We start from the raw sequence: 25,688 nt of genomic DNA, 5'->3' as shown, positions 1-25,688 counted from the left end.
CGAGACCATCCTGGCTAACACGGTGAAACCCCGTCTCCACTAAAAATACAAAAAAAAAAAAAACTAGCCGGGCGAGGTGGCAGGCGCCTGTAGTCCCAGCTACTCGGGAGGCTGAGGCAGGAGAATGGCGTGAACCCGGGAGGCGGAGCTTGCAGTGAGCTGAGATCCGGCCACTGTACTCCAGCCTGGGCGGCAGAGCAAGACTCCGTCTCAAAAAAAAAAAAAAAAAAAAAAGAAATAAGTAATTCAGGTAACATTAGCTACTTGTGCTTTTTTTTTTATTCATTTGACTTTCTCATCAGTGCCACTTTTGTAAAGGGAATGGACAAGTTTGACTGAATTTTTCTCTTTGCTTCTATAGCAAGGTAGAAAAGTATACATATTTAAGCTCTCCCTGAGTTTCACAAGTCTTGTTTATCTCTTACCAGTTTATGTTGCCTGATTGCTTGGAATAAGAGTTCATTCTCTGCAGCAGTGCATAAAAGGTGTTTTCCTATATAGCTGCTTTTCCTCTAAACAAGCAGTCCTAAATCATGCAGTCAGTGCAATCTAAGCACATTCCTCATTCTTTACTATAGAAATCTTTGTCCTGTCTGGATGATGATGAGATCTTGTTCATTTGCTATGGTTCATTTAGGGATGAGAGAGAGATTTTTTTTTTCCTTTTAAGATGGAGACTGGTAAACATTAGGGTTAAAAAGAACTAATTGTATTACAGTTCAAAAATTGACTTAAAGTTCTAGAATGATCTTTTCCATTTCTAATACTAGGAAATTCATCAATAAAAATACATTAGCAGAAATGACTAAGCAAACTTGTTTGTATAATTTTCTGGTATTGGACTGTTACTAAGCCTCTAGTTTTCTTTTTAGTTGCCAGATTGAAAAATAACAACTGAACATAAGAGATTAAAAGGAGGGGCTAGCTAAGGGCAAGAGGAGTTTTTATTGAAATTAATTTTGCTGTATTCAGTGTATATCAGTAAACTTATTATTTTGGCAATAGACAATTTTTCCTTATGGTTTAATGACATTTTCTTTTTATTTACTTATACTTTATTAAAGAATAAGTCATGCAGACCCGTGCAGTTGGCTTTGATGTGGTGGTCTGACTTCAGTAGGGAAAAATTCATTGACGTGGTGCTTTTCTCATAACTGATTAATTGGCTTCTGTTAGGCTAAACATTGAGCATACATGACTTAGCCATGTCTTCAAAGTCATTCTGACGGCGTTAAGGTAGATGTAGTGGTCTGAAATAGTTAGCCACTAAAGTTATACCTCCTTTTATGCAATTACATGGGAACAGTAAGCACTAAGTAAGACAATTTAAAATGGAACTTAATAAGAAAGGCAGTGCATTTTCTGTTAGATTGCCTTAAGATATACTAGTATTATGAACAGTGGAGAGGAGAATCGATCTTCCAAATATCTGGGACTCAGGCACTTTTTCCATTTTCCAAATAAGCTGCTATAAAAATTGCTAAAATCAAGTTTCTTCAATATCCTCTTAATTTGAATTATTGAGGGGAAAAAGACAAATCCTAGTTGTAGTCCTGTTATTTAATAGAAGCTGTAGTATTGGGAAAGAGAGAGGGAAGGGAACAATTAGTCAAGAACCTTTGACTTGGTTTTCCAGTTCTCCTAGTTGTGTACCAAATTACCTGAAGTGTTTAGGAACACCCTATACTTTGGATGCAACTTGATTTTCATTTCATTTTTAAAAAATAAGCCAAGATTAATTTGATCACCAAATAGTGTTTACTGAATGTGCTACAAAATGCAAAGCCTTAGGCTAGGTACTGTAAATTTAAAAGGTAAATTAAACATGGTTCTTAACTTTGTAGAACTTAGGGTCCAATTGAGAAATTAAGATGTGAAGACTGGTGTGTATGTGAATGTGCAGTAGAAAGTGATTATGTTCTGTAGGAGTGAGAAAACTTGGAGGCAACTCACTGTCTTTGAATACCAACTGTAACTGTATTGGATATTCTTGGTCAAGCTACTGAACTTAGGCTCTTCTTATTTGTAGATTAGAGAAACTAATGCTTGCCTCATAGAGTTGTTGGGAGAATTAGATACTTAAAGCTGAGAAACTGTTTTAGCTCCAGACTTGTAATATCTAACTGCCTATTCAGAATCTTCGTTTGAATGATTCAAAGCCATTTTAACCTTAAGTCCAAAACCTATCTTGTGCACTCTTTTATCTCCGTGAATGGCACCAATAATCTGTCAAGCAAGAAATCCAAGAGTCACCTCCCACTTAATACAACATTTTCCAGTTGACTCAGAGCTATTGATTTTACACCATAAATTTTGTTTCTCATATTAGTCCACTGATCTACTGCCACCACCTTAGGTCATCATTTCTCACATGTGCTACTGTAACAGCCTTCTGTCTCCCTAAGTCCTGTTCCCCCACTCAGCCAGAGTAAAAATTTTAAAAACAATATGTATGGGTCACTTTTCTGCTTAAAACTTTTCAACGAATTTCTATTACCCTTAGTCCATAGGTAAAATCTATTTTTTAATTTTTTTATTATTATACTTAAAGTTCTACAGTACATGTGCACAATGTGCAGGTTTGTTACATATGTATGCATGTGCTGTGTTGGTGTGCTGCACCCATTAACTCGTCATTTACATTAGGCATATCTCCAAATGCTATCCCTCCCCCCACCCCCTATCCTACAACAGGCCCTGGTGTGTGATGTTCCCCTTCCTGTGTCCAAGTGATCTCATTGTTCAATTCCCACCTATGAGTGAGAACATGCGGTATTTGGTTTTCTGTCCTTGCGATAGTTTGCTGAGAATGATGGTTTCCAGCTTCATCCATGTCCCTACAAAGGACATGAACTCATTCTTTTTTATGGCTGCATAGTATTCCATGGTGTATATGTGCCACATTTTCTTAATCTAGTCTGTCATTGATGGGCATTTGGGTTGGTTCCAAGTCTTTGCTATTGTGAATAGTGCCACAGTAAACATATGTGTGCATGTGTCTTTATAGCAGCATGATTTACAATCCTTTGGGTATATACCCAGTAATGGGATGGCTGGGTCAAATGGTATTTCTAGTTCTAGATCCTTGAGGAATCACCACATTGTCTTCCACAATGGTTGAACTAGTTTACAGTCCCACCAACAGTGTAAAAGTGTTCATATTTCTCCACATCCTCTCCAGCACCTGTTGTTTCCTGACTTTTTAATAATCATTCTAACTTGTGTGAGATAGTATCTCATTGTGGTTTTGATTTGCATTTCTCTGATGGGCAGTGATGATGAGCAGTTTTTCATGTGTCTGTTGGCTGCATAAATGTCTTCTTTTGAGAAGTGTCTGTTCATGTCCTTCGCCCACTTTTTGATGGGGTTGTTTGATTTTTTTTTCTTGTAAATTTGTTTAGGTTCTTTGTAGATTCTGGATATTAGCACTTTGTCAGATGGTAGATTACAAAAATATTCTCCCATTCTGTAGGTTTCCCATTCACTCTGATGGTAGTTTCTTTTGCTGTGCAGAAGCTCTTTAGTTTAATTAGATCCCATTTGTCAATTTTGGCTTTTGTTGCCATTGGTTTTGGTGTTTTAGACATGAAGTCCTTGCCCGTGCGTATGTCCTGAATGGTATTGCCTAGGTTTTCTTCTGGGATTTTTATGGTTTTAGGTCTGACATTTAAGTCTTTAATCCATCTTGAATTAATTTTTGTATAAGGTGTAAGGAAGGGATCCAATTTCAGCTTTCTACATATGGCTAGCCAGTTTTCCCAGCACCATTTATTAAATAGGGAATCCTTTCCCCATTTATTGTTTTTGTCAGGTTTGTCAAAGATCAGATGGTTGTAGATGTGTGGTATGATTTCTGAGGGCTCTCTTCTGTTCCATTGGTCTATATCTCTGTTTTGGTACCAGTACCATGCTGTTTCGGTTACTGTAGCCTTGTAGTATAGCTTGCAGTCAGGTAGCGTGATGCCTCCAGCTTTGTTCTTTTGGCTTAGCATTGTCTTGTCAATATGGGCTTTTTTTTGGTTCCATATGAACTTTAAAGTAGTTTTTTCCAGTTCTGTGAAGAAAGTCATTGGTGGCTTGATGGGGATGACATTGAATCTATAAATTGCATCCATAGGTAAAATCTTTAATGGCATACTTGTCTCACCCCTGTTCTGCCTTGTTCACTTATATTCCTAAGGCCTAGGACAGTACTTTTTCATAGTAGATGGTTATATATTTAAGGGGTAGACAAAATAAGGAATGTAGGGAAGAATCAAACCAAAAATTGAGAAATGTAGGCTGTGTGTTTTCTTCTTGTTGGGCTACATGTGAATATACATATGCATTTGCAGAGGTATAAGTGAAATACTATTTCTAAATAAGATAATGTTTATCTTGGTTGGGCACGGTGGCTCACACCTGTAATCTCAGCACTTTTGGGAGGCCAAGGCTGGTGGATCACTTGAGTCCAGGAGTTTGAGACCAGCCTGGGCATCATGATGAAACCTCGTCTCTACAAAAAATACAAATATTAGCTGGGCCTGATGGCCTACTGCTATAGTCCCAACTACTCGGGAGGTTGAGGTGGGAGGATTGCTCAAGCCCAGGAGGTCAGGTGGAGGTTTCAGTGAGCTGAGATTGCACCACTGCACTCCAGCCTGGGTGACAGAGCAAGACCCTGTCTCCTGTCTCAAAAAAATACTAATGATAATATTTATCTTTGACCTCTCTTTTCTGTGTTTTCGCATCCCCTCTTGTTTTTTTTTTTTGTTGTTGTTGTTTGTTTGTTTTTGAGACAGGATCTTTCTCTGTCACCCACGTTGGAGTGCAGTGGCGAGATCATGGCTTACTGCAACCTTGACCTCCCAGGCTCAAGTGATCCTCTCACCTCAGCCTACCGAGTACCTGGGACCACAGCTGTACTCCACTACACCCAGCTCATTTTTATGTTATTGGTAGAGAGGAGGTCTCACTATGTTGCCCAGGGTAGTCTCAGACTCCTGGGCTCAAGTGATCCTCCCAAAGTGCTGGGATTATAGGCATGAGCCACCACACTGGGCTCCACATCCCCTTTTTATCACCATCCCTTAACCCCCAATCCCTTAGTACCCTTTTATCTATCTGAAGTTACAGAGTCATAGTTGAAGAACCCTCTGTTTTATTTTGCCATATAATTAATGAAGGCCAGCCATTTGAAATTCATGTGAATACCTTTCTTACTATAAGCAGATTATTTGGTATGTATGACAGTAAGGTGAAGCACCTCTTTAGGGGTACTGCAAAAACAGTTAGCTTATTGTCTTCCCAGTGGAGAATCAGATCTGCTAGTTCATAAATTAGGTCCCAGTTGATGATCCCCAAAGCTTCAAGGGTCATTCACACAAGTACTCGAGAATCTCAAGAGTTTCGTTGGTAATTAGTCTTTTTCTACGTCTCACAGAGGATGCCAGGGCCTTGAGACAGCAGAAGACGACTGGGTGATAAGAATGTACATGGACTAGTAATAGGAGTTGGCTATTCTCCATATGTCAGATGATTTCCAGGGAGAAATTAGGACTCATTTTTTAATGTCATGTCTCCTTGTGAGTTAGCCCTCAGGGGTTAACTCAGGAGCTGGGAGTTAACCACAGCTACTATAATTTTTGTATTTTAAAGAATGAAGATTCCAGCCTGTAAAGATAGGTTTCTGCTTATTAGCTTTCACTAAGGAACTAGGGGATAGTAATTACTTAATACAAATTTACATGCATTTGGTGTTTCTAAGCCCTTTCTGGAAGATCATCTCACTTCATTTTCCCTTCAGTCTGCAAGCACAGTTAAGTTTTATAAGTGATGAACCAAAGCTGGGAAAAAGCCCAACAGAGAGATCACTTTTTAAGCTATAGGAAGAGGGGTTTTAGATCCACTGATGAAGGCTGTCTTACAAGTATAAAATGTTAACCGGAAGAGTGAAGTGTAAAGGTATGTAGAGACTAAAGAGGAAGATACTGTTTCAGTCAGAGGAGAGGCCGAGAATTTAAAAGTTTAATATATTAAAAGTCATAAATTTCTGGGGATAGTATTTCTGTTGGGTTCATGCTGTTGTTTATACTATTTTGGCCATATTCACACCCACAGCTTTATTTACTGTTTTCCTAGTATCTTTCATTGCTGTCAGTGCAGGCATAGTAGTCACAGAAAGTCATCCAATCCTGCAACATAGGTGACCTTGTTTCTTTGGGAAGAAGAAAAAATAAAACATCTGTTTTTTTGCATGTTTGATGTGTTTGTGTGTGTGTGTGGTTACACTTTTAACTGATAATAAGTGAAGATAGATTAATGTCACCCAGGTTTTATAAAATCAAAGAAATAGAAATAATTTTAAAGACTTCTGGTACTTGAATGACTGTTGTTTTCTGGTCATTTAGTACATTTATGGAACCTCTGGAGGTTTGAGTTGAACAGAGGCAAGTTACAGGAGTTTTTTGGATGGAAGAATTCATAAGTCAGCATGTGAATCTTTTGATCTCATGTATTTGGAGTGGAGTATCATTAATTGTGTTTGTCATGGTTAAGGAATACAGAATTAATCTCCATCCCAGTCTCTTGCTATTCTTCTGAAAGCCTTTAGCTGCTGACACCATGAGCATAAGGAGGTATGTCTTCATGGCTTCTCTCTGGGTATGGTAGCTAAGTTACAGCTTAAATACAGCTTTGGAAAGATGAGCAGTTTGTAAGCAGCAAAAAAATAGTATAGATAACAAATGCATCGTCAACAAACAACTCAATCAAAAAATGGACAATGGCTTTGAATAGACTTTTCTCCAGAGCAAATATACAAATGGCCAATAAGCATGTGAAAAGATGCTCAACATCATTAATCATTAGGGAAATGCAAATTAAAATCACAGTCAATGAGATACGACTTCATACTCATTAGGAGGGCTGTTACTGGGGGAAAAAAAAAAAAGAAGAAGAAGAAAAACCAGAAAATAGGCCAGGCACAGCCTGTTTTGAGAGCACTTTGGGAGGCCGAGGTGCAAGGATCCCTTGAGGGCCAGGAGCTCAAGACCAGCCTGGGCATAAGCAAGACCCCTGTCTCTATAAAAACAAGCAAAAACAGAAAATAACAAATGTTAGTAAGGGTATAGAGAAGTTGTAGCTTTTGCCCTGTTCGTGGGAGTGTAAAATGATACAGTTGCTCTATAGGAGTGAGCCACCGTGCCCAGCTTGTTGCAACAATATGCTGGTTCCTCAAAAAATTAAACATAGAATTACTACATGGTTCAGCAATTCCACTTCTGGATATATACCTAAAAGATTTGAAAGCAAGGTCTCAGACAGATGTTTGTACACCTATGTCCATAGCAGCATTATTTACAATAGCCAAGCTGTGGAAGCAACAAGTGTCCATCAGCAGATAAATGGATAAGCAAAATGTAGTATGTGTGTGCGTGTGTATATACATAAGACAAATATATATATACATATATACATATATATACAGTGCAATATCATTCAGCCTTTAAAAGGATTGGAATTCTAACACATGCTACAACATGGATCAACCTTGAAGACATTATGCTAAATTAAATAAACAAAACAAAAGACAAATGTCTGATTCCACTTGTATGAGATTCCTAGAATAGCCAACTCAGACAGAAAATAGAATAGTGGTTGCGAAGAGTTAGAGGGAGGGAAAATTAATGTTTAGTGGATACGTAGTTTTAATTTGGGATAGTAAAAATTTGTAGAAATGGATGATCTGGTGATAATTGCACAAGAATGTGAATATACTTAATGCAACTGAACTTTATGTTTAAATGTAGATAAAATGGTAGTTTTTATTTTTTTTAGTTGGGGTCTGTCTCCTGTCACCCAGGCTGCAGTGCAGTAGTACAATCACAGTTCACTGTAGCCTCAACTTCCTGGGCTCCAGTGATTCTCCCACCTCAGCCTCCCAAGTAGCTGGGACTGCAGGCACACACCACCACACCTGGCTGATTTTTTGTATTTTCAGTAGAGACGGGGTTTTGCCATGTTGCCCAGACTGGGTGTGAACTCCTGGGTTCAAGCGATCTACCCTCTTCAGCCTCCCATAGTGAGCCACTGTGCCTGGCCATAAAGTTTGTGTTATGTATATTTTACCACAATTTTAAAAAGTGTTTCAACAAGCTGGGCACAGTGCCTCACTCCTATAATCACAGCACTTTGGGAGGCTGCGTGGAAGCATCACTTGAACCCAGGAGTTTGAGACCAGCCTGAGCAACATAGGGAGACCCCATCTTTACAGAAAAAAAATTTTTTTTAATTAGCCAGGTGTGGTAACCCACGCCTGTGGTCCCAACTACTTGGGAGGCGGAGGTGGGAGGATTGCTTGAGCCTGGGAGGTCAAGGCTGCGGTGAGCTGTTGATCAGACCACTGTACTCTAGCCTGGCCTGCAGAGTGACACCTTGTTTCAAACAAAAAAGTTTCAACAAAAAGTAAATAGAAATCGTACAAAGGGCATCTCTATTCCCTTTACGCAAATTTACCTATTGTAATATTTTACCCAACTTGTTTTATCATTTGTGTGTGTGCGGTCATGTGTGCTCTATATATACACATGTAGACATGTGGGCACACTTTTTTTCTAAATCATTTTAGGGTAGATTATATGCATCATGGCTGTTTACTTCTAATTCAGGAAAATTTCTTAAGAATAGACATATTCTTGCCGGGCGCGGTGGCTGAAGCCTGTAATCCCAGCACTTTGGGAGGCCAAGACAGGCGGATCACGAGGGGGAGATTGAGACCATCCTGGCTAACACGGTGAAACCCCGTCTCTACTAAAAAATACAAAAAACTAGCCGGGCGAGGTGGCAGGCACCTGTAGTCCCAGCTACTTGGGAGGCTGAGGCAGGAGAATGGCGTAAACCCGGGAGGCGGAACTTGCAGTAAGCTGAGATCCGGCCACTGCACTCCAGCCTGGGTGACTGAGCGAGACTCCGTCTCAAAAAAAAAAAGAATAGACATATTCTTGAGCTGCGCGCGGTGGCTCACGTCTGTAATCTTAGCACTGTGGGAGGCCGAGGCGGGTGGATCACCTGAGGTCGGGAGTTTGAGACCAGCCTAACCAACATGGAGAAACCCCGTCTCTACTAAAAATACAAAATTAGCCAGGCGTGGTGACGCATGCCTGTAATCCCAGCTACTGGGGAGGCTGAGGCAGGAGAATCGCATGAACCCGGGAGGCAGCAGAGGTTGCAGTGAGCTGAGATCACGCCATTGCACTCCAGCGTGAGCAACAAGAGGGAAACTCCGTCTCAGAAAAGAAGAATAGATATATTATCTTAACTGTTGTGATTATGTACCAACTTCACAAATTTACATTGATACAATAATTTAATACCCTCTGAATTCCAGTTCTGTCAATATGGTTTTTTATAGCATCCCCACCTCCACCTGCTGCAGTATGGAATACAGTCTAGAATAGAGTATTGCATTTATGCAGTGTCTCTTTAGCCTCCATTTGTCTTTTATGATATGGACGTGTTTTAGGAGTATAGTACCTCTTTCCCCTTTTTAAATAGACACTTCCTCTTTTTCTGAATTGAAGTTATGGCTGAGTGCAGTGGCTCACACCTGTGATCTCAGCACTTTGGGAGGCTGAAGTGGGAGGATTGCTTGAGCCTAGGAGTTCAAGACCAGCCTGCGCAACATGGTGAAACACCGTCTCTACTGAAAATACAAAAAATTAGCTGAGGGTGGTGGCACATGCCTGTAGTCCCAGCTACCTGGGAGGCTGAGGTGGAAGAATCACCCAAGCCCAGGAAGTTGAGGCTTCAGTGAGCCATGATCACACCACTGCACTCCAGCCTGGGCAGTGGAATAAGACCCTGTCTTAAAATACATACATACATACACACATACAAATTGAAGTTATGCTGTCTCAGTCAGGAAACTGCATAAGTGTTGTATCCTTCTCAGTTATCACATTTGGAAACTCAATACAATTTCATCTAAGTGCATAATGAGGGGAATCAGCAAATGCTGTAGGAGATAGGGAAGACATCATTGGAAAGGAACCTGATTTGATAGCATATTTCTAACATTTTACTTATTTTCCACCAGTGTCAAATTTTGCATAGTTCAGCTAGTCTGTATTACTGTTTTATGCCAGTTTTAAGCTCCTGTATTAAATATAAAGAGAATATTACTGATTTCTATTTTTAAATTTAATGAAATCAAGTGTGTCTTTCAAATGGTGATCAAGTTTCTACTGATTATTACCATAAGGTTCCCCCAAAAGATTTGGATTGCTATAAGATGACATGGAACTTTGACATATGAGAACAAGTCTTTATTCTCTTCCTGGTTTCATCAAATATGAGTCAGACTGACAAGTTGTACTCTCGGCTTTGCCGCCATTCTAGAACCTTTTAGCTCCCCTACTTAAGTTACAGAAAGCTGCTGAAAGGAAAGTACTTTTCTTTCCAATACCTTTTGTAGAATATATGAATAGTGGTAATGCTGATGTATCTATCCTCAATGCCATTTTTCTCTTCCAGGCTGTCTTACAAAAATTATTCAAATTTTGCATGCATAGGTAACAGGATACTTGGCAAAATATGATTAAAGCAAATATCAGTTTACTGTATTTCTTGGTATTTTTCTTCTCATAGGAAGCACTGGTTGACACAGTTGAGCTATATTTATTGGCTATAAGTAGGAGAGCCAGAGGTATATTTCAAGCCGTTATTATTTGTAAGATTATTTCCTTCCCATATACCTTCTGCAAATGATTCCTTGGACTTTGTGCATTTTGTTTCTGCAGTTTGAAGAAAACAGGTCTGAAACAAGGTCTTACCCCCAGCTGCCTCTGAACACAGTGACTGCCAGATCTCCAAACATCAAGTCCAGCTTTGTCCGCCAACCTGTCTGACATGTCGGGACCCGTGCCAAGCAGGGCCAGAGTTTACACAGATGTTAATACACACAGACCTCGAGAATACTGGGATTACGAGTCACATGTGGTGGAATGGGGGTAATTGTTTTTGTTGACTTCATTATACTCACTCAAAGGGCTGAATCTTGTGGATCTGTTGAGTAGTTTTTGTCAGAAAACCTCCATGGCTCTGTATGTGTATACCTCAAGATCAAAGCCCAATTTGTGTTTTCTTCTTTTGAGCTGAAAATTTGGTTTTGCAGTGAAGAAGCAGAGTTGCTTTGGCAAGTGAACAATTTTAATGGGCTTGCCATTTAAAAATCATTTTAGTTTCTTATCCTTTTCTCTGATTTATATGCAGTCATGCACCACATAACAACGTTTGAATTAATGACAGACCACATGTAGGCCAGTACCATAAGATTATAAGAGAGCTGAAAAATTTCTGTGGCCTAATGATGTCATCGTAACATCAACAATGCATTCATTACCTTTTCTATGTTTAGATACACAAATACCATTGTGTTACAATTGCCTGTTTATTACGGTACACATTTGTATCCTAGGAACCATAGGCTATACCCTAGGTATGTAGTATGCCATACCATGTAGGTTTGTGTAAACACTCTGATGTTTAACACATTTCTCAGAATGTCATTAAATACTCATGACAGTATTCTATATAGGCACCTGGCAACAAAAAGTTACCTATCAGCTTGCTTATCAAGCTAAGGGCATTGCAGATCAGTGAGAGTCTATACTTGAGAGACTTTGAAAACACCAAAATCTTACATAAAGTATTTTGAGGTAGAGAATGTTGTTTCATGTTGATACAGGAGGATGAAACAGTTCTCCAAAAAGGTAACTTCTTTCTGATGAGAAGCAGAATTAAATTCTTAAACATTTGCCCTTATCCTGAGACTAGGCATGTCTTAACATGGAATTCAGCCCAAATTCTATCTTGAACAGTTGTAATCTGCCTGAGCAGCTGTGTTTGCCCTCCTAATTCTCTGTACAGACTCATTTGGATGTTTGCATTTCCTGTCCCAGTGTGGTAGACATTTAATTGGTCAGATCATACTTGTGTGATAAAAGCATTTTGATATTCAAGTGCAAAAGAAAGCAATTTGAAAACCAAAGCTGCAGCTCTTGTATGCTGTATTTTATATCTGACTGCATGTGATTTCCATAACCTGTAAGTGGTTAGTGGATGCTTTCCTAAATTGTCATAGGGTGTATTTTTAATCTTGAGTATGTCATGATTTTTGTGTGTGTGTGTGTGTGGAGATGAGTCTTCGCCCTGGCTGCAGTGCAGTGGCGTGATCTCAGCTCACTGCGACCTCCGCCTCCTGGGTTCACGTGATTCTCCCACCTCAGCCTCCGGAGTAGCTGGGATTACAGGCATCTGCCGCCCCACCCAGCTAACTTGAGTATGCCATGATTCTTAACAGTAAATACATTGCTTCTGAATACAGAGACACTGTATGCTGTAAAGACACCATTAAGTGCCAGTGTGGTTTACTACCAATAAATGTTGTTACTACTGATAATCTAACAGTTTTCCGTTTATGTCACAGGCTTTGGACTCTAGGTAACACTGTTTACTATAGGAATTTCAACTGCTATCTTCAAATTGAGTGCTTTGCACTTGGTTCTGCTTAAATGGCACTAAAGAGCCCTTTTGGGCTTTTGACATGGTACTGTTCGTTTGCTCGCATTTGTTTTGTATACCCTCCCATAGGAAGAGAACTCAGACAAAAAGAAGTAGGAGCTTTCTTCCCCTAGACCTGCCATGATTATAATGTTGTCCATTGTTTTTAGTACCTTTTGTCTTTTCATTCACTTTCTTTTTAGCTACTTGAGGAAAATGAATGGTTGATATGGTTGATTTGGTTCATATTGGATACTTAGTAGCTCCAGCAGGAGTAGATAGAATTTAGGCCTTAATGGAACTGTGTTTGTCATTCTTCAGAGCAAAGCCCTCTACATTGAAAGCAGGCAGGGGCAGGAGGAAAATGTTGGCATTTCCCTTATTCTACCTCTGTTTATTACCTCTGATGTTGCTTATTGGTCACAGAATATGGGTGTAAGTAGAGGAGGGGACCACTGACTATAGTTTACAATCTATAGTGTGCTCTGTGAACTTTACTACACATGTACTATCCCCAGAGCTTGCCCTGGAGGGCAAATAGATTAAGCCTATACATTTGAAAGCCATTTACCTTCAAAGAGGCCTGTTAAAAATCAGCTGCTGCCAAAGTTAGCTAGATTGAAACAGTCTTGCAAAATGTTTTGAGTTCCTGCAAAGTGCCAACACTGGACCAAGCCCTAAGGGACAAGAATATATAAAAATTATTCTCTTGGGGAAAGCTGTCTCTTGTTGGAGACAAACATATTCAGAACAAACCTTAATACAAGCTAGCTCCATGTCATGTGCCAATAAAGATGTAAACAGTTTGGGATTTGAAAGAAGAATTGAAAGGTGTAAGTTTTTCTAATTCTAGGATTTGGAACATTGTATTTTTAAGTGGCCTAATTAAAAAAAATACAATGAAACCAATTTGGGAATTATTTGAAATACCTCTTATTTCTTTTACACCTGCTGGCAGTAGATTCCTGTAAGTTGAATTGATGCTTGATAATTTGACCATTTATAAGTCATTTTGTTTGTATCCACAGAAATCAAGATGACTACCAGCTGGTTCGAAAATTAGGCCGAGGTAAATACAGTGAAGTATTTGAAGCCATCAACATCACAAATAATGAAAAAGTTGTTGTTAAAATTCTCAAGGTGAGTACAAGAGATAATTTCAGAGGTATTTGGAATATAGATTTTTAAAAATAGTTGTGAAGATTGTGAAGACTTTTTAAAAACAGCATTTTAAAAGTTTTTGGTGCCAAAGCAAATAAATAAAATTTTGTTGTATACTGTGAACTCAATAGAACAAGTTCTGCTTATTTGACAGATCAGGAAACTGAAGCAAGAGAAGTGATTTGAGTTGACTTATATTGCTAGGTTGTGGCAGAGTAAGGGAGCAAAGGTACAGTCTCTTCTCTCCCAGTTCTTGCCTAATACTTATTTCCTATACTTTTCATTATATAATGAGGCTTTTATTTTCAATAAATAAATAATTGTCTCTACTTTGTAAGGATGAGGAGTCACAGGACTTAAGGGGGACAGTCAGATGATATCAGTGCAGCTAGTCTGGTGTAATTGCCCATGCTTAGATGTGAGTGATAGGGACTGAAACAAACTGGGAAACACATGCCTCTTCAAAAGGAGTTAGCTGCTTCTCAGCTGAAGCTGATGATTGCCCTGCAGTAATGCAAGTCCATTGTTGCTTCATACTCTGTTTTGCAAAGAAAAGCCAGAAATTTATATTTGTATATGAATTCTCCTGACTTGTGTTGGCTCAAGATTTAAAAAGACAATGCACAGGCCAGATTTGGCCTCTGGGCTACCAATATACAACTTTTAATTTAGTTATAACTATGCTGTGCACTGTCTTATATTGGGAACTTAACGTACAGTTCCTTACCACAGGAACTTTTTCATATTTGACACTGAAAAGTAGAAGTTTCCAAACTTTCTCAATTTATAACACTTATACTATCTTAGTAATTTTTCATGGTACTCGTAAGTCAAGAAATACCTCATCTGTGTATTAAGTAGCAAGGTCCAAATAACTATGTAAGTTTTATTTATTTATTTATTTATTTTGTTTTTGTTTTTGTTTTTGTTTTGAGACAGAGTCTCGCTCTGTCACCCAGGCTGGAGTGCAGTGGCGAGATCTCGGCTCACTGCAACCTCCGCCTCCTGGGTTCAGCAATTCTCCTGCCTCAGCCTCCCGAGTAGTTGGGACTACAGGTGCACGCCAGCATGCCTGGCTAATTTTTGTATTTTTAGTAGAGATGGGGTTTCACCATATTGGTCAGGCTGGTCTGACACTCCTGACCTCAGGTGATCCGCCCCCCTCGGCCTCTCAGTGTGCCAGGATTACAGGCATGAGCCACTGCACCTGGCCGCTAAGTATTTCTATTTTAACAACTTGGTAGCCATTTAAAAAGTTACTCACATAAATAAAAAGAAAAATAATAATTTTATTCTTAGTAACTATAATTTATTACCATCAGGTTATGTAGACTTGTTACTGCATAGCTTTTCAAATGTTGTAATCGGATTGGACACCACCACCCTCATATCCTGTCATTGATTTTTGCGCAGTACTTGCTTTTTATCACAGCAACTACTGCAAACCCAACTTCACAAAAAATATGCGCCCTCACAAGGAATATAATACAATCTAATGTTGAAACTACGAACTACCTCAAGCTGGTAGTGCACCCAGTGTCTGACAGGTGCAATGATTGTTTGGTGTGTTTTCCTCAAAAAATTAAAGTATTCCACAGTACTCCTGTGCATTGCTGGGGTGCCTCACATGCCATTTGAGAACCAAAGAGTTTAAGTATTTATATCTCTCTTGAAATATGTAGAAAGAGAACTAGGTTGGAAATCAAAACATTTGGGTGACTAGCCACAGTAGTCCTTTTAACCTAGGACATGTTTATCCATCTATTAAAAAGAATGTTGGCTGAGTGTAGTGGCATGTGCCTTTAGTCGCAGCTCCTCGAGGGCCTAAAGTGGGAGGATCACTTGAGCCTGGAAGTTGAAGCTTGCACTGATCTGTGATGAAACCCACTGCACTCCAGCCTGGGCGATGGGAGAGAGACCCTGTGTCGAAAAACAAAAAGGATTAAATACAAAATTGTGTGCATATATACATGCCTTGGAGACTAGAGTTCTTTATGATTATATGGTGATATTCATATGGAAAGGTATATGATAGAATGAGGTGATATATTATTATTTAGAGCCACATGAAAAGCATGAATAGTGGGTCTACAGTTCAGAAGAGGGTAGTAGTTAGGTAAAGCTCCCTGGAGCTGTCTTCAGGCTAAATGGGAGGAGGATTTGGATAGGTGTTGGGTGGAAGTGGTGAAGGGAAGCAGGCTATAGAGTGCACCAAGATAAGAAAAGAGGAAGAGGGAAAAGTGAGAGAATTATTTCGTGTGAAAGATGTTATGTGACCATATATAGGAGTTGAACTTGGAAAGAGAGATTAAGTTGGTGAAGGCCTGGAAAAAATCTCTGCATTTCCTTGCAGTCTTAAAATTCTGACTTGTCTCTTGTAGATAATTGTGAGCCCTTGATGGTTTTGAGTGAAGGGTGATTTAGAAAGATTTTTTTCAGCTCAGTTTTTCTTTTTTTTTTTTTTTTTTTTGAGGCGGAGTCTGGCTATCTTGCCTAGGCTGGAGTGCAGTGGCCGGATCTCAGCTCACTGCAAGCTCTGCCTCCTGGGTTCACGCCATTCTCCTGCCTCAGCCTCCCGAGTATCTGGGACTACAGGCGCCCGCCACCTCGCCCAGCTAGTTTTTTGTATTTTTTAGTAGAGACGGGGTTTCACTGTGTTAGCCAGGATGGTCTCGATCTCCTGACCTCGTGATCCGCCCGTCTCGGCCTCCCAAAGTGCTGGGATTACAGGCTTGAGCCACCGCGCCCGGCCTCAGCTCAGTTTTTCTAACTGTATTGTATATTTTACTGTAACTGTGGGTAGGTGGTGTAAGTATAGATGAAGTTCCTTCGTAAACCATATTTAAAATTTTTAATCTCCCCTATTTATTTAATAAGAAAAAGTTGCGTTGATCACATTAAATTAGGGCCTGAGTCAGCTGCCTGGCCTGTCACAAACCAGCTTTTTAAGTTTATAGATTCGAAGGATTCTGTTGAATAGTTTTGTCAACCAGAAGCTTTTTTTCCCACTAAAAAATCCAGCAATTGGGTTAATGAAAAACAGTAGGTAAGTTGTTGGGTTAGTCTCTGCAGGGTAGAAAGATCTCCCAGCAGGAAGAGAAAACTTCTATTATCTTCTTTCTTAGGTAGATATTGTATTGGGTAAGAGGTCGTGGGTTGAATTCAATGTGGACTACATGGAAGTCATCAGTAAAATAGCTTCTATTTATTGGGTACCCCTTTGCATTGGACCTGTTCTAACTGTGGTATGTAAATCACTGACGGGCAAGTATAGTCCCTTTCAGCAATGAGAAAAATTTAAATGCTTTTCTGAACACTGCGCAACCACAAAGCCAGGTTTTGAGAACTGTCAAAATCTGCTTGCTTTCTGCTACCATGTGCTTGAGGCTTAAGACAAAGTTAAAAGAATTTATAGTATATTATTTAGTAGTTTCTGGACCTGGATCATCAGCCTGCAAAGTATCTAAAAGTAAATACCCCGTTTCCCTCTCAAGATTCTGATTTAGTAAATCTTGGTGGGTTCTGTGAGTCTGTATGTTAAAAAAATCCAGGTGATTGTTGGTCATCAAACTTTAGTAACTACCAATCTTGTAAATGAAGAGATGAGATGTATTTAACTTGTAAGAGTTCTATGCAGGGCATCCAGTCTGAGGTGACCAGCACTCTCGGAAAAGACCTGCACAGTCCAGTACAGCAGGCACACAGGCCGCATGAGGCTGTTAAGCACTTGAAATGTGGCTGGGCTGAATTGAGATATGCTGTAAGGGTAAAATATATTAGATTTCAAAGGTTTAATACAGAAAAAAGAAGGTAAAATAGATTAGTAATTTTTTACATTGATTTATATGTTAAAATAAGATTTTTAGATTAATAAAATATATTAATTTTGTCCTTTTTTAAGTTTCTTGATGTGGCTACACAAGAAACACATTTAAAATTACACATGTGGTTTGCATTGTATTTCCTTTGGTCCAGGACTGTTTTCGACTATTCAGGAGAAGGCTTTATAAGCCCAGGCACGGTGGCTCATGCCTATAATCCCAGCACTTTAGAAAGCCAAGGCAGGTGGATCATGAGGTCAGGAGTTCGAGATCAGCCTGGCCAACATGGTAAAACCCATCTCTACTAAAAATACAAAAATTAGCCAGGCGTGGTGGCATGTGCCTGTAATCCCAGCCACTCCGGAGGCTGAGGCAGGAGAATTCCTTGAACCTGGGAGGTGGAAGTTGCAGTGAACTGAGATCGTGCCACTGCACTCCAGCCTGGGCGACAGAGCAAGACTCCATCTCAAAAAAAGAAAAGAAAAGAAGGAGGAGGCTTTATAAAGGAGGTACAGTTGGACCAAGGCCCTCCTCAGAAAAAAAATGGAAAGGATTCCATACTAGAACAGATGTGGAAAGGATGGGTGAGGACAAAGGAATGTTTAAGATACACTCTGCAGAGTACTCTTTTTAGAATGGAGGGATTCATTTGTAAGAGTATTGGCACTTTAGAGGCTGAGGCAGGCAGATCACGAGGTCAGGAGATCGAGACCATCCTGCCTTACACGGTGAAACCCCATCTCTACTAAAAATACAAAAATTAGCTGGGCATGGTGATAGGTGCCTGTAGTCCCAGCTACTCGGGAGGCTGAGGCAGGAGAATGGCGAACCCGGGAGGTGGAGCTTGCAGTGAGTCGATATCATGCCACTGCGCTCCAGCCTGGGCGACAGAGCGAGACTCCACCTCAAAAAGAAAAAAAAAGAGTATTGGCGATCAGGCTAGACAGTTATTATTATGTTATGTTCCAGCCATATTCCGAAGTCTTTCAAATACCTCATTTGATTCTTGGAACAATCTTATGAGATGGGTACTCTTGTTATTCATTTTACACTTAACGAAAGGCTTAGAGAGGTTATGTAGTTTGCCATTACAGCTAGCAGGTAGTAAAGGTAGGTTTCACATTGGGCATTATGACTCCAAGACCCACACTTTACCCTCAGGGTTATGCTACATAAAGATGTTTTGACCATCCTTGTTGTTGGCCCCGATTAGAGGAAGAAATGGAAAGGGCCCATGTTTCATCCTAATTGATAAAAAGCTTTTCAAGATATTCTTTAGTATTACTAACCATTTAAATTGCTACTTTGTAAGGTTTTAAGACATTAACATGTTTAACATGTTTTAAAACATGAACATCAAGACTGATGATTGAAATACTAATTCTGCAGAAGTCTGGTCTTTGGAATAGAAATCTTTTTTTCTTTCAATTCAACGTTTGTAAGTACCTGCAGAATACCTGGCACAGTGCTAGGAGAAGGATTCAGAGACGAAAGTGACATTTTCTTCCTTCAAGGTGCTCATAAGTAAGCCATTTATGTATTACACTACATGTTGAAATACTCTGAAAAAGAGTGTCTTTTTTTTTTTTTGCTGATGTACTTTTCCTTTTTCAGCCAGTAAAAAAGAAGAAAATTAAGCGTGAAATAAAGATTTTGGAGAATTTGAGAGGAGGTCCCAACATCATCACACTGGCAGACATTGTAAAAGACCCTGTGGTGAGTATAGTAGGTGTTAGCAAGGCCCACCAGGGCTGAGATGGTGTTTGACCTGGGGCACAACTGGCCTCTTTTTGTTCCCTCCCCCAACCCTCATCATTAAGTCCTGCTTTGAAAGTGCTTAATCAGATATACCATTTAACTAGCTTGGGTCTTTCTTTCAAAGAGACCTCCACCCACAGACTATTTCTTATTCTTCTAGGCTAAGAGACTGATAGCACTGGAAACTGAAATGTGTTAATCCATTTTGCAAACTCAGGTCCGATGCCGATGGGCGATGGGCGCATTGTCGGGCTGCCTAGAGCCTGGTGAGACTTCAGCTCCATGTCTTCTGTTTGAAATCCATCCCAAAAATGACCTAAGTGTGGTGATAATCAGAGCGGGGAGGGCTTGTAGCAATAGAGGGTTTCTTACTACTGAGGCGAGGACTGCCAAATTCACCATGCAGCATCCGCAAACATTGTCCCCACTAAAGCTGTCAGGGCTATTGCTAATGTGTGTTTTTGTTTTTGTTCTTTTCCCCTAGTCACGAACCCCCGCCTTGGTTTTTGAACACGTAAACAACACAGACTTCAAGGTATAATATATAACCAACTGTTTCGGGCTAGTGGGTTTTTAGACCACATAGCCTTTGGGGATGATGCTGTTAGAAGAGCTTGCTTCGAATTTGTTTTTAAAAAGATTTTCATCCTTACAGTGCAAATTAAGATAGAAGAACTCCTATACAAGCAGTGTCCACTTTCTGCATCTTGATATTTTGCCCATTTGTTTAATGTTCTTTTTAATGACCAATACATTTACTTCTCACTACTTAGTTGACAGTTTCTGCTGATGTTCAACCTAATGAAGGCAGCAACACATGTTCACTTAGGATCTGCCCTTATGGCATTCGCTTTAAACAATAGTGTTCAGGAAGAAATATATTGTATATATAAAAATAGGGACTGCTTATTTCTTAGGATTCCTCAGGAACTGTGGGCGATAGATCTTAAAAGGCAGGGATCGAGGAAGGGTAATGTCAAATTCTGCCATAACACAAACCTCTATAAGAGATATCTCAGAATTCCAGTCTATCCAGTGGCCTACTTAATTTCATACAGTTCCAATTTTACAGAAGAATGTAGCTACTCTTTTGGAGTAAAAGTTGTAGAAGATCTTTGATTTGCCTTTCCACCACTCCAGTATACAGAATGTTATACATTAATAAATTAGTGAATTCTTTTGCAGAGATAGGGAAAAAGGAAGAGGAGCTGTTTTAGAGTCGGAATGATAATTTCAAGAAAAACTTTGTCAGAAGACATTGCTAACCATTTAAAGAGATGTACGTGTGGCTGGGCATGGTGGCTTACGCCTGTAGTCCTAGCTACTGGGGAAGCTGAGGTAGGAGGATCACTTGAGCCTAGGAGTTTGAGGTTGCTGTGAGTTATGATTGCAGCACGGCACTCCAGCTTGGGCAACAGAGTAAGACCCTGTCTCAAGAAAAAAAAAAAAAGACATGTCCATGTAAAAAACATTCTGCAACTCTTTGGAAACTGGAAAGGATACATAACAGTTGTTCACAGAGTTTACTTTCCTATTGGAACAAGAATAGTTTTTTAAATTGACTTAACAGGTTTGGCATCATGCCATCTGCATACCCACTGGTGATCTGCAGGGCTAACTATATAAGCCAAAAATGAGTTAGTTCCCTAGTAAGGAGGCAGTATATTTGCCAAAATGTCTTTTTTGAGAAGATCTGAAGATAAAAACAAACTAAATTATAGGTGTGTATCAGTGCATATTAACGTATCTAGATCGATATGTTTCTAACAGTGGATTATAGCTTCTGCAATATATGTTTAAGTAATTCTTCACTAGTAAGAGTTGAAGACCCAGAGTATCTCTTTAAAATTAATGTAGTGTTGGAGAAATAGAGAGCAGTGAATGGACAGATCTTGGAACAACGGTAAATGAGCGAAGTCTTGGTTTGAATTACTGTGGGTGAGGGTGAAAAATGCCTTTCTGTCAGCATTATTTCATGGCTCAAACATTTGTCTTTAACAGCAATTGTACCAGACGTTAACAGACTATGATATTCGATTTTACATGTATGAGATTCTGAAGGTAAGTGAACCTTGGATACTAAATGTTTTTTAAATTGGTCTTCTCTTTGTTAAATAGTAAATTGATGGTAGAAAAGCCAGCAAATTAACTTTGTAAAGTATGTTGAAAGAAGGGACCTCTATATAAGTTTTTAATAAGTTAATAGTATGATACCTGTAATCCCAGCACTTTGGAAGGCTGAGGCAGGAGGATTGCTTGAGGCCAAGAGATCAAAAGACCAGCCTGGGTGACATAGTGAGACCCTCATCTCTTCAAAAAAAATTTTTTTAATTACCTGGGCATGGTGGTGTGCACCTGTAAGTCCCAGCTACTTGGGAGGCCAAGGCAGGAGGATTGCTGGAGGCCAGCAGATCAAGACCAGCCTGGGCAACATAGTGAGACCCTGTCTCTACAAAAAAATTAAAAATTAGCTGGGCATGGTGGCTCATGCTTGTAATTCCAGCTACTTGGGAGGCTGTGACAGGAGGATCTCAGGAATTTGAGGCAGCAGTGAGCTATGATTGTTGCACAGGCTGGAGTGCAGTGGCACAGAGTGAGACTGTGTCTCTAAATACATAAATAAAAATTAATAATAGGATCAGAACCCTTGTGCCAAGGGTTATGGAATGGGGTCTAGTAGGAGTATAATTTAGAACAATTTGAAAAAGGGTGTTTGTAAAATAGCTGGGACTGACCCCTTAACAAATATTTGTAATCTGTGTGTGCCCCTATGTAAGTTAAAATTAATTTTTCAAAACTCGTGAAAACACCTGATGTGCTAGCTTTTGGTATACTTTCACTGAAGATTCAACAAATAAAACAGTAAACTTCAACTCAGTTCTCAAAGGGTAATTGTCCTAAGGATTGTGTAAATTTCTGCTTACAGATTGCTAATTGAAAATTTACTTTCCTTTCTAAAGTGGGGTCACCAAATATCTTGTTCCCAGTAGTCACAAAGTCAGCTTTCTAGATGAGAGAATTGCTAAAAGTTGGCTAAGGTTTCTTACTAAACAAGAGTTGACATAAAGTCTGCTGTTGGAGCCTTAGAAGTACCCTGAGGAGATTGTGCCAGCGGAGATACTTGATCTTTCCGTTGGCTCATGCAGTGTGTGGCAAGCAAGGCTTTAGAAAGTTACAGATATGATTGCCTAGCCCTGGGAACTGTAGGAGCACAAGTTGCCCTTCAGGAAGGACAAGAATTTGGCCAATAACATCGGTTGACTAAAAGGCTGGTATTAACAAACCCCGAAGATTATAGTACTCAGTTCCCTTTAGCTTGAGGTTGGAAACATTTCAGATTGGATTTGATCACCTAAATCAGGCATTGGCAAACTTCTTTAAAGGGCCAAATAGTAAATATTTTAGGCTTTGTGGGCCATGTAGTGTTCAGCTCTGCTGTTGTACCACAAAAGCAACCATAGACAATGTGCAAACAAATAGGCATGGCTATGTTCCAATAAAACATTATTTACAAAAGCAGACATCAGGCCAAATTTGGCCTGTGGTTTGCCAACCTCTGTTATAGACTCTTAGTTGCTAAAGAATTACTGTTCTTTGAATAAGAGGTTTGTAGTAAAGATCTATTTTCTTTCTTTGAGGGGTCTGTGAAAATAATCTAGGATCTGTACAAGACGGAAAAATTTGAAGTGGTGCAATTTGGGTATACTTTGGGTCTTTTTAAGACAGAAAACATGTTGAAACAACTATATCAGAAAAAGATCTCTAAGCTCAGAGAACTGAGTTTGCTTGACTATGAGATCATGAACAAGTCTCTAAAGCATTGCTGTGGAAGTGACTGTCCTCAGCTTGAATCCCAGGGGTATTGTGAGGCTAAAAGGAAAATTAACATGGAGGGAAAAGTAAAGGACTCTTAACTATTATTCAGGCTAACTCCTTTCTTACCTGTTGCTCCCACAGGCCCTGGATTATTGTCACAGCATGGGAATTATGCACAGAGATGTGAAGCCCCATAATGTCATGATTGATCATGAGCACAGAAAGGTAAAGTGATAGACGGACAAGTGTTATTTATCTCCGTGATGTAGTTAATTGCCCATCTTCAACACTTTATCCCTTGTCACAGACCCTAGTACCTATTTGGCCCTTGATAAATATTTGGTGAATGAATGAATTTACAAATCAATATGTTTGAACTATTATTTATATTCCTAAGAATGCTACCAAGAAGGAAACATTAGTATAGTGGGCAAAATGTTCATCTTCTAAGCCCAGAAACGTGGCTTCTAGTCTTATTTGTTGAATAACTAGTTTACTGAGACACTACTTTGTCTTCATTTGCCTTCTTTTTCTTTCTTGTACAGTGTGGGTAATAATTGCCCTGCAGGCAACTAGGTATTCATGAGAATTAAATGTGCACAGTTAAGTGGATGAAATATACAGAAAATGCTATTTCTGTTAGTAGGTTGGTCATGAGGCCCCTATTGTCTACAAATGTTTTTACATGAGAGCTGTAATGGCCACATACAGTAACATTTCAGTTTTTTAAGGTGACCAAGCTATGATGACTTATCTGTTGTGGTCTTTGAGGAGGTAGGTGATTTGTTTATGCAACTAAATTTTTTTAGGCACATAGTATGTCAAAGGCACCATTCTAGGGGCTAGGGATATATGAGTGAACTAAACATACAATAAATGCTTGTCTTTTAGGAGCTTACATTTAGGGAGGCTGGTGGGATAGAAAGTTATTTTGATGTAGAATCAAAAACAAGAATAGTGAATGGCAAGAGGGTATTTGCAGTTTTAAACCAGTTGTAAAGGAAGGTTTCACTGGAAAGGTGACATTTTAGAGAGCACTGGAAGGGACCCAGCCATGCAGTCTTACGAAGAAACATGTCCCAAGGCAGAGTAAATAGCAAGTACAAAATCCCTTGAGGTAAGGATGTGTTTGGCATGTTGGAAGAGCCTCAAGGATAAAGCTGGGACAGAATGAATGCAGGGAAAGAAGGAAATGAGATCAAAGAGGTAAAACCAAATCATGTAAAACCTTATTGGTCATTGTTAGGCCTTTTCTCTGAAGATAGAGAGCTTTTGCATATTCTTGCATATTCTTTTTTTTTTTTTTTTTTTGAGACAGAGTCTCGCTGTGTCGCCCAGGCTGGAGTGCAGTGACGTGATGTCGGCTCACTGCAAGCTCCGCTTCCCAGGTTCGTGCCATTTTCCTGCCTCAGCCTCCCGAGTAGCTGGGACTACAGGCGCCCACCATGGCGCCTGGCTAATTTTTTTGTATTTTTAGTAGAGACGGGGCTTTACCGTGTTAGCCAGGATGGTCTCGATCTCCTGACCTTGTGATCTGCCCGCCTCAGCCTCCCAAAGTGCTGGGATTACAGGTGTGAGCCACCACGCCCGGCCAAGCTTTTGCACTTTCTAAGCTTTGGCATGTTCTCACTTGAAATTTAACAGTTAACTACACATCTATTAGAACAGCTACAATGAAAAATGGTGATGGTACCAAGTGCTGACAAAAATGTGAAGAAACTTGATCTCTCATACATTGCTGGTAGGAATGTAAAGTTCAGCATTTTGGAAAATGCTAAACTATTGTTTTATAGTTTGTTGGTTTCTTGAAAAGCTAAACATATGCTTACCATACAATCCTGTAGTGGCATTTATCTCAGAGCAACAAAATCTTAGGTCCACACAAAAGCCTGTATATGAATGCAACTATATTTTTAATAGCTTAAAATTGAGGGAAAAAGCTGGGCACGGTGGCTCAGGCCTGTAATCCCAGCATTTTGGGAGGCCAAGGCCGGCAGGTCACGAGTTCAGGAGTTGGAGACCAGCCTGGCCAACATGGTGAAACCCCGTCTCTACTAAAAAAAAAAAAATTAGCTGAGTGTGGTGGCATGCACCTGTAATCCCAGCTGCTCAGGAGGCTGAGGCAGGAGAATTGCTCGAACTCAGGAGGTGGAAGTTGCAGTAAGCCGAGATCATGCCACTGCGTTCCAGCCTGGGTGACAGAGCAAGACTGCATCTCAAAAAAAAAAGGCGGGGGTTGGCGAGGGAAGTGCCCTTCAATGAGGGAATGGTTAAACAAACTGGCATATCCATACCATATATTATTATTATGAAGTAGTGTTTCTCAACAATAAAAAGGAAAGAACTATGATACCTGCAACAACTTGGGTGGATCTCATGCTTAGTGAAAAAAGGCAATCTCGAAAAGAGTTATATGCCAATGACTCCATTTCTGTAGCATTCTCAAAATGGTAGAGATCAAGAACAGAGGGGTTGCCAGGGGTTGGGCTAACACACAAGACGTGTGTGGTGATGGAACAGTTCTGTATCTTGTTGAGATTATATGAATTTACACATATGATAAAATTGCATAGAAACACACACACAAACATG

General features: G+C 39.7%; 1 protein-coding gene across 5 annotated transcripts in view; it reads left to right on the top strand.

Annotated features, from left to right (window-relative positions):
* The window catches only part of CSNK2A1 (casein kinase 2 alpha 1), a 76,057-nt gene that overhangs the window by 28,323 nt on the left and 22,046 nt on the right, over positions 1–25,688 (top strand). For 3 of the 5 annotated variants that reach the window (XM_025398558.1, XM_025398560.1, XM_025398559.1), the window contains 6 exons: positions 10,779–10,988; positions 13,569–13,680; positions 19,137–19,238; positions 19,765–19,815; positions 21,282–21,341; positions 23,238–23,321. In XM_025398558.1, coding sequence (XP_025254343.1) covers positions 10,888–10,988; positions 13,569–13,680; positions 19,137–19,238; positions 19,765–19,815; positions 21,282–21,341; positions 23,238–23,321 — 510 coding nt within the window. In that variant the 5' untranslated portion in view covers positions 10,779–10,887. The remainder of the gene's footprint in view (positions 1–10,778; positions 10,989–13,568; positions 13,681–19,136; positions 19,239–19,764; positions 19,816–21,281; positions 21,342–23,237; positions 23,322–25,688) is intronic. The other 2 variants (XM_025398561.1, XM_025398562.1) reach the window with 2 other exon arrangements.

This window comes from Theropithecus gelada, chromosome 10 (genome assembly GCF_003255815.1).
Source record: "Theropithecus gelada isolate Dixy chromosome 10, Tgel_1.0, whole genome shotgun sequence".
Taxonomy (NCBI): domain Eukaryota; kingdom Metazoa; phylum Chordata; class Mammalia; order Primates; family Cercopithecidae; genus Theropithecus; species Theropithecus gelada.
Note: the sequence above shows the minus strand (reverse complement) of the source record. Positions and strands in the feature narration are given on the sequence as shown.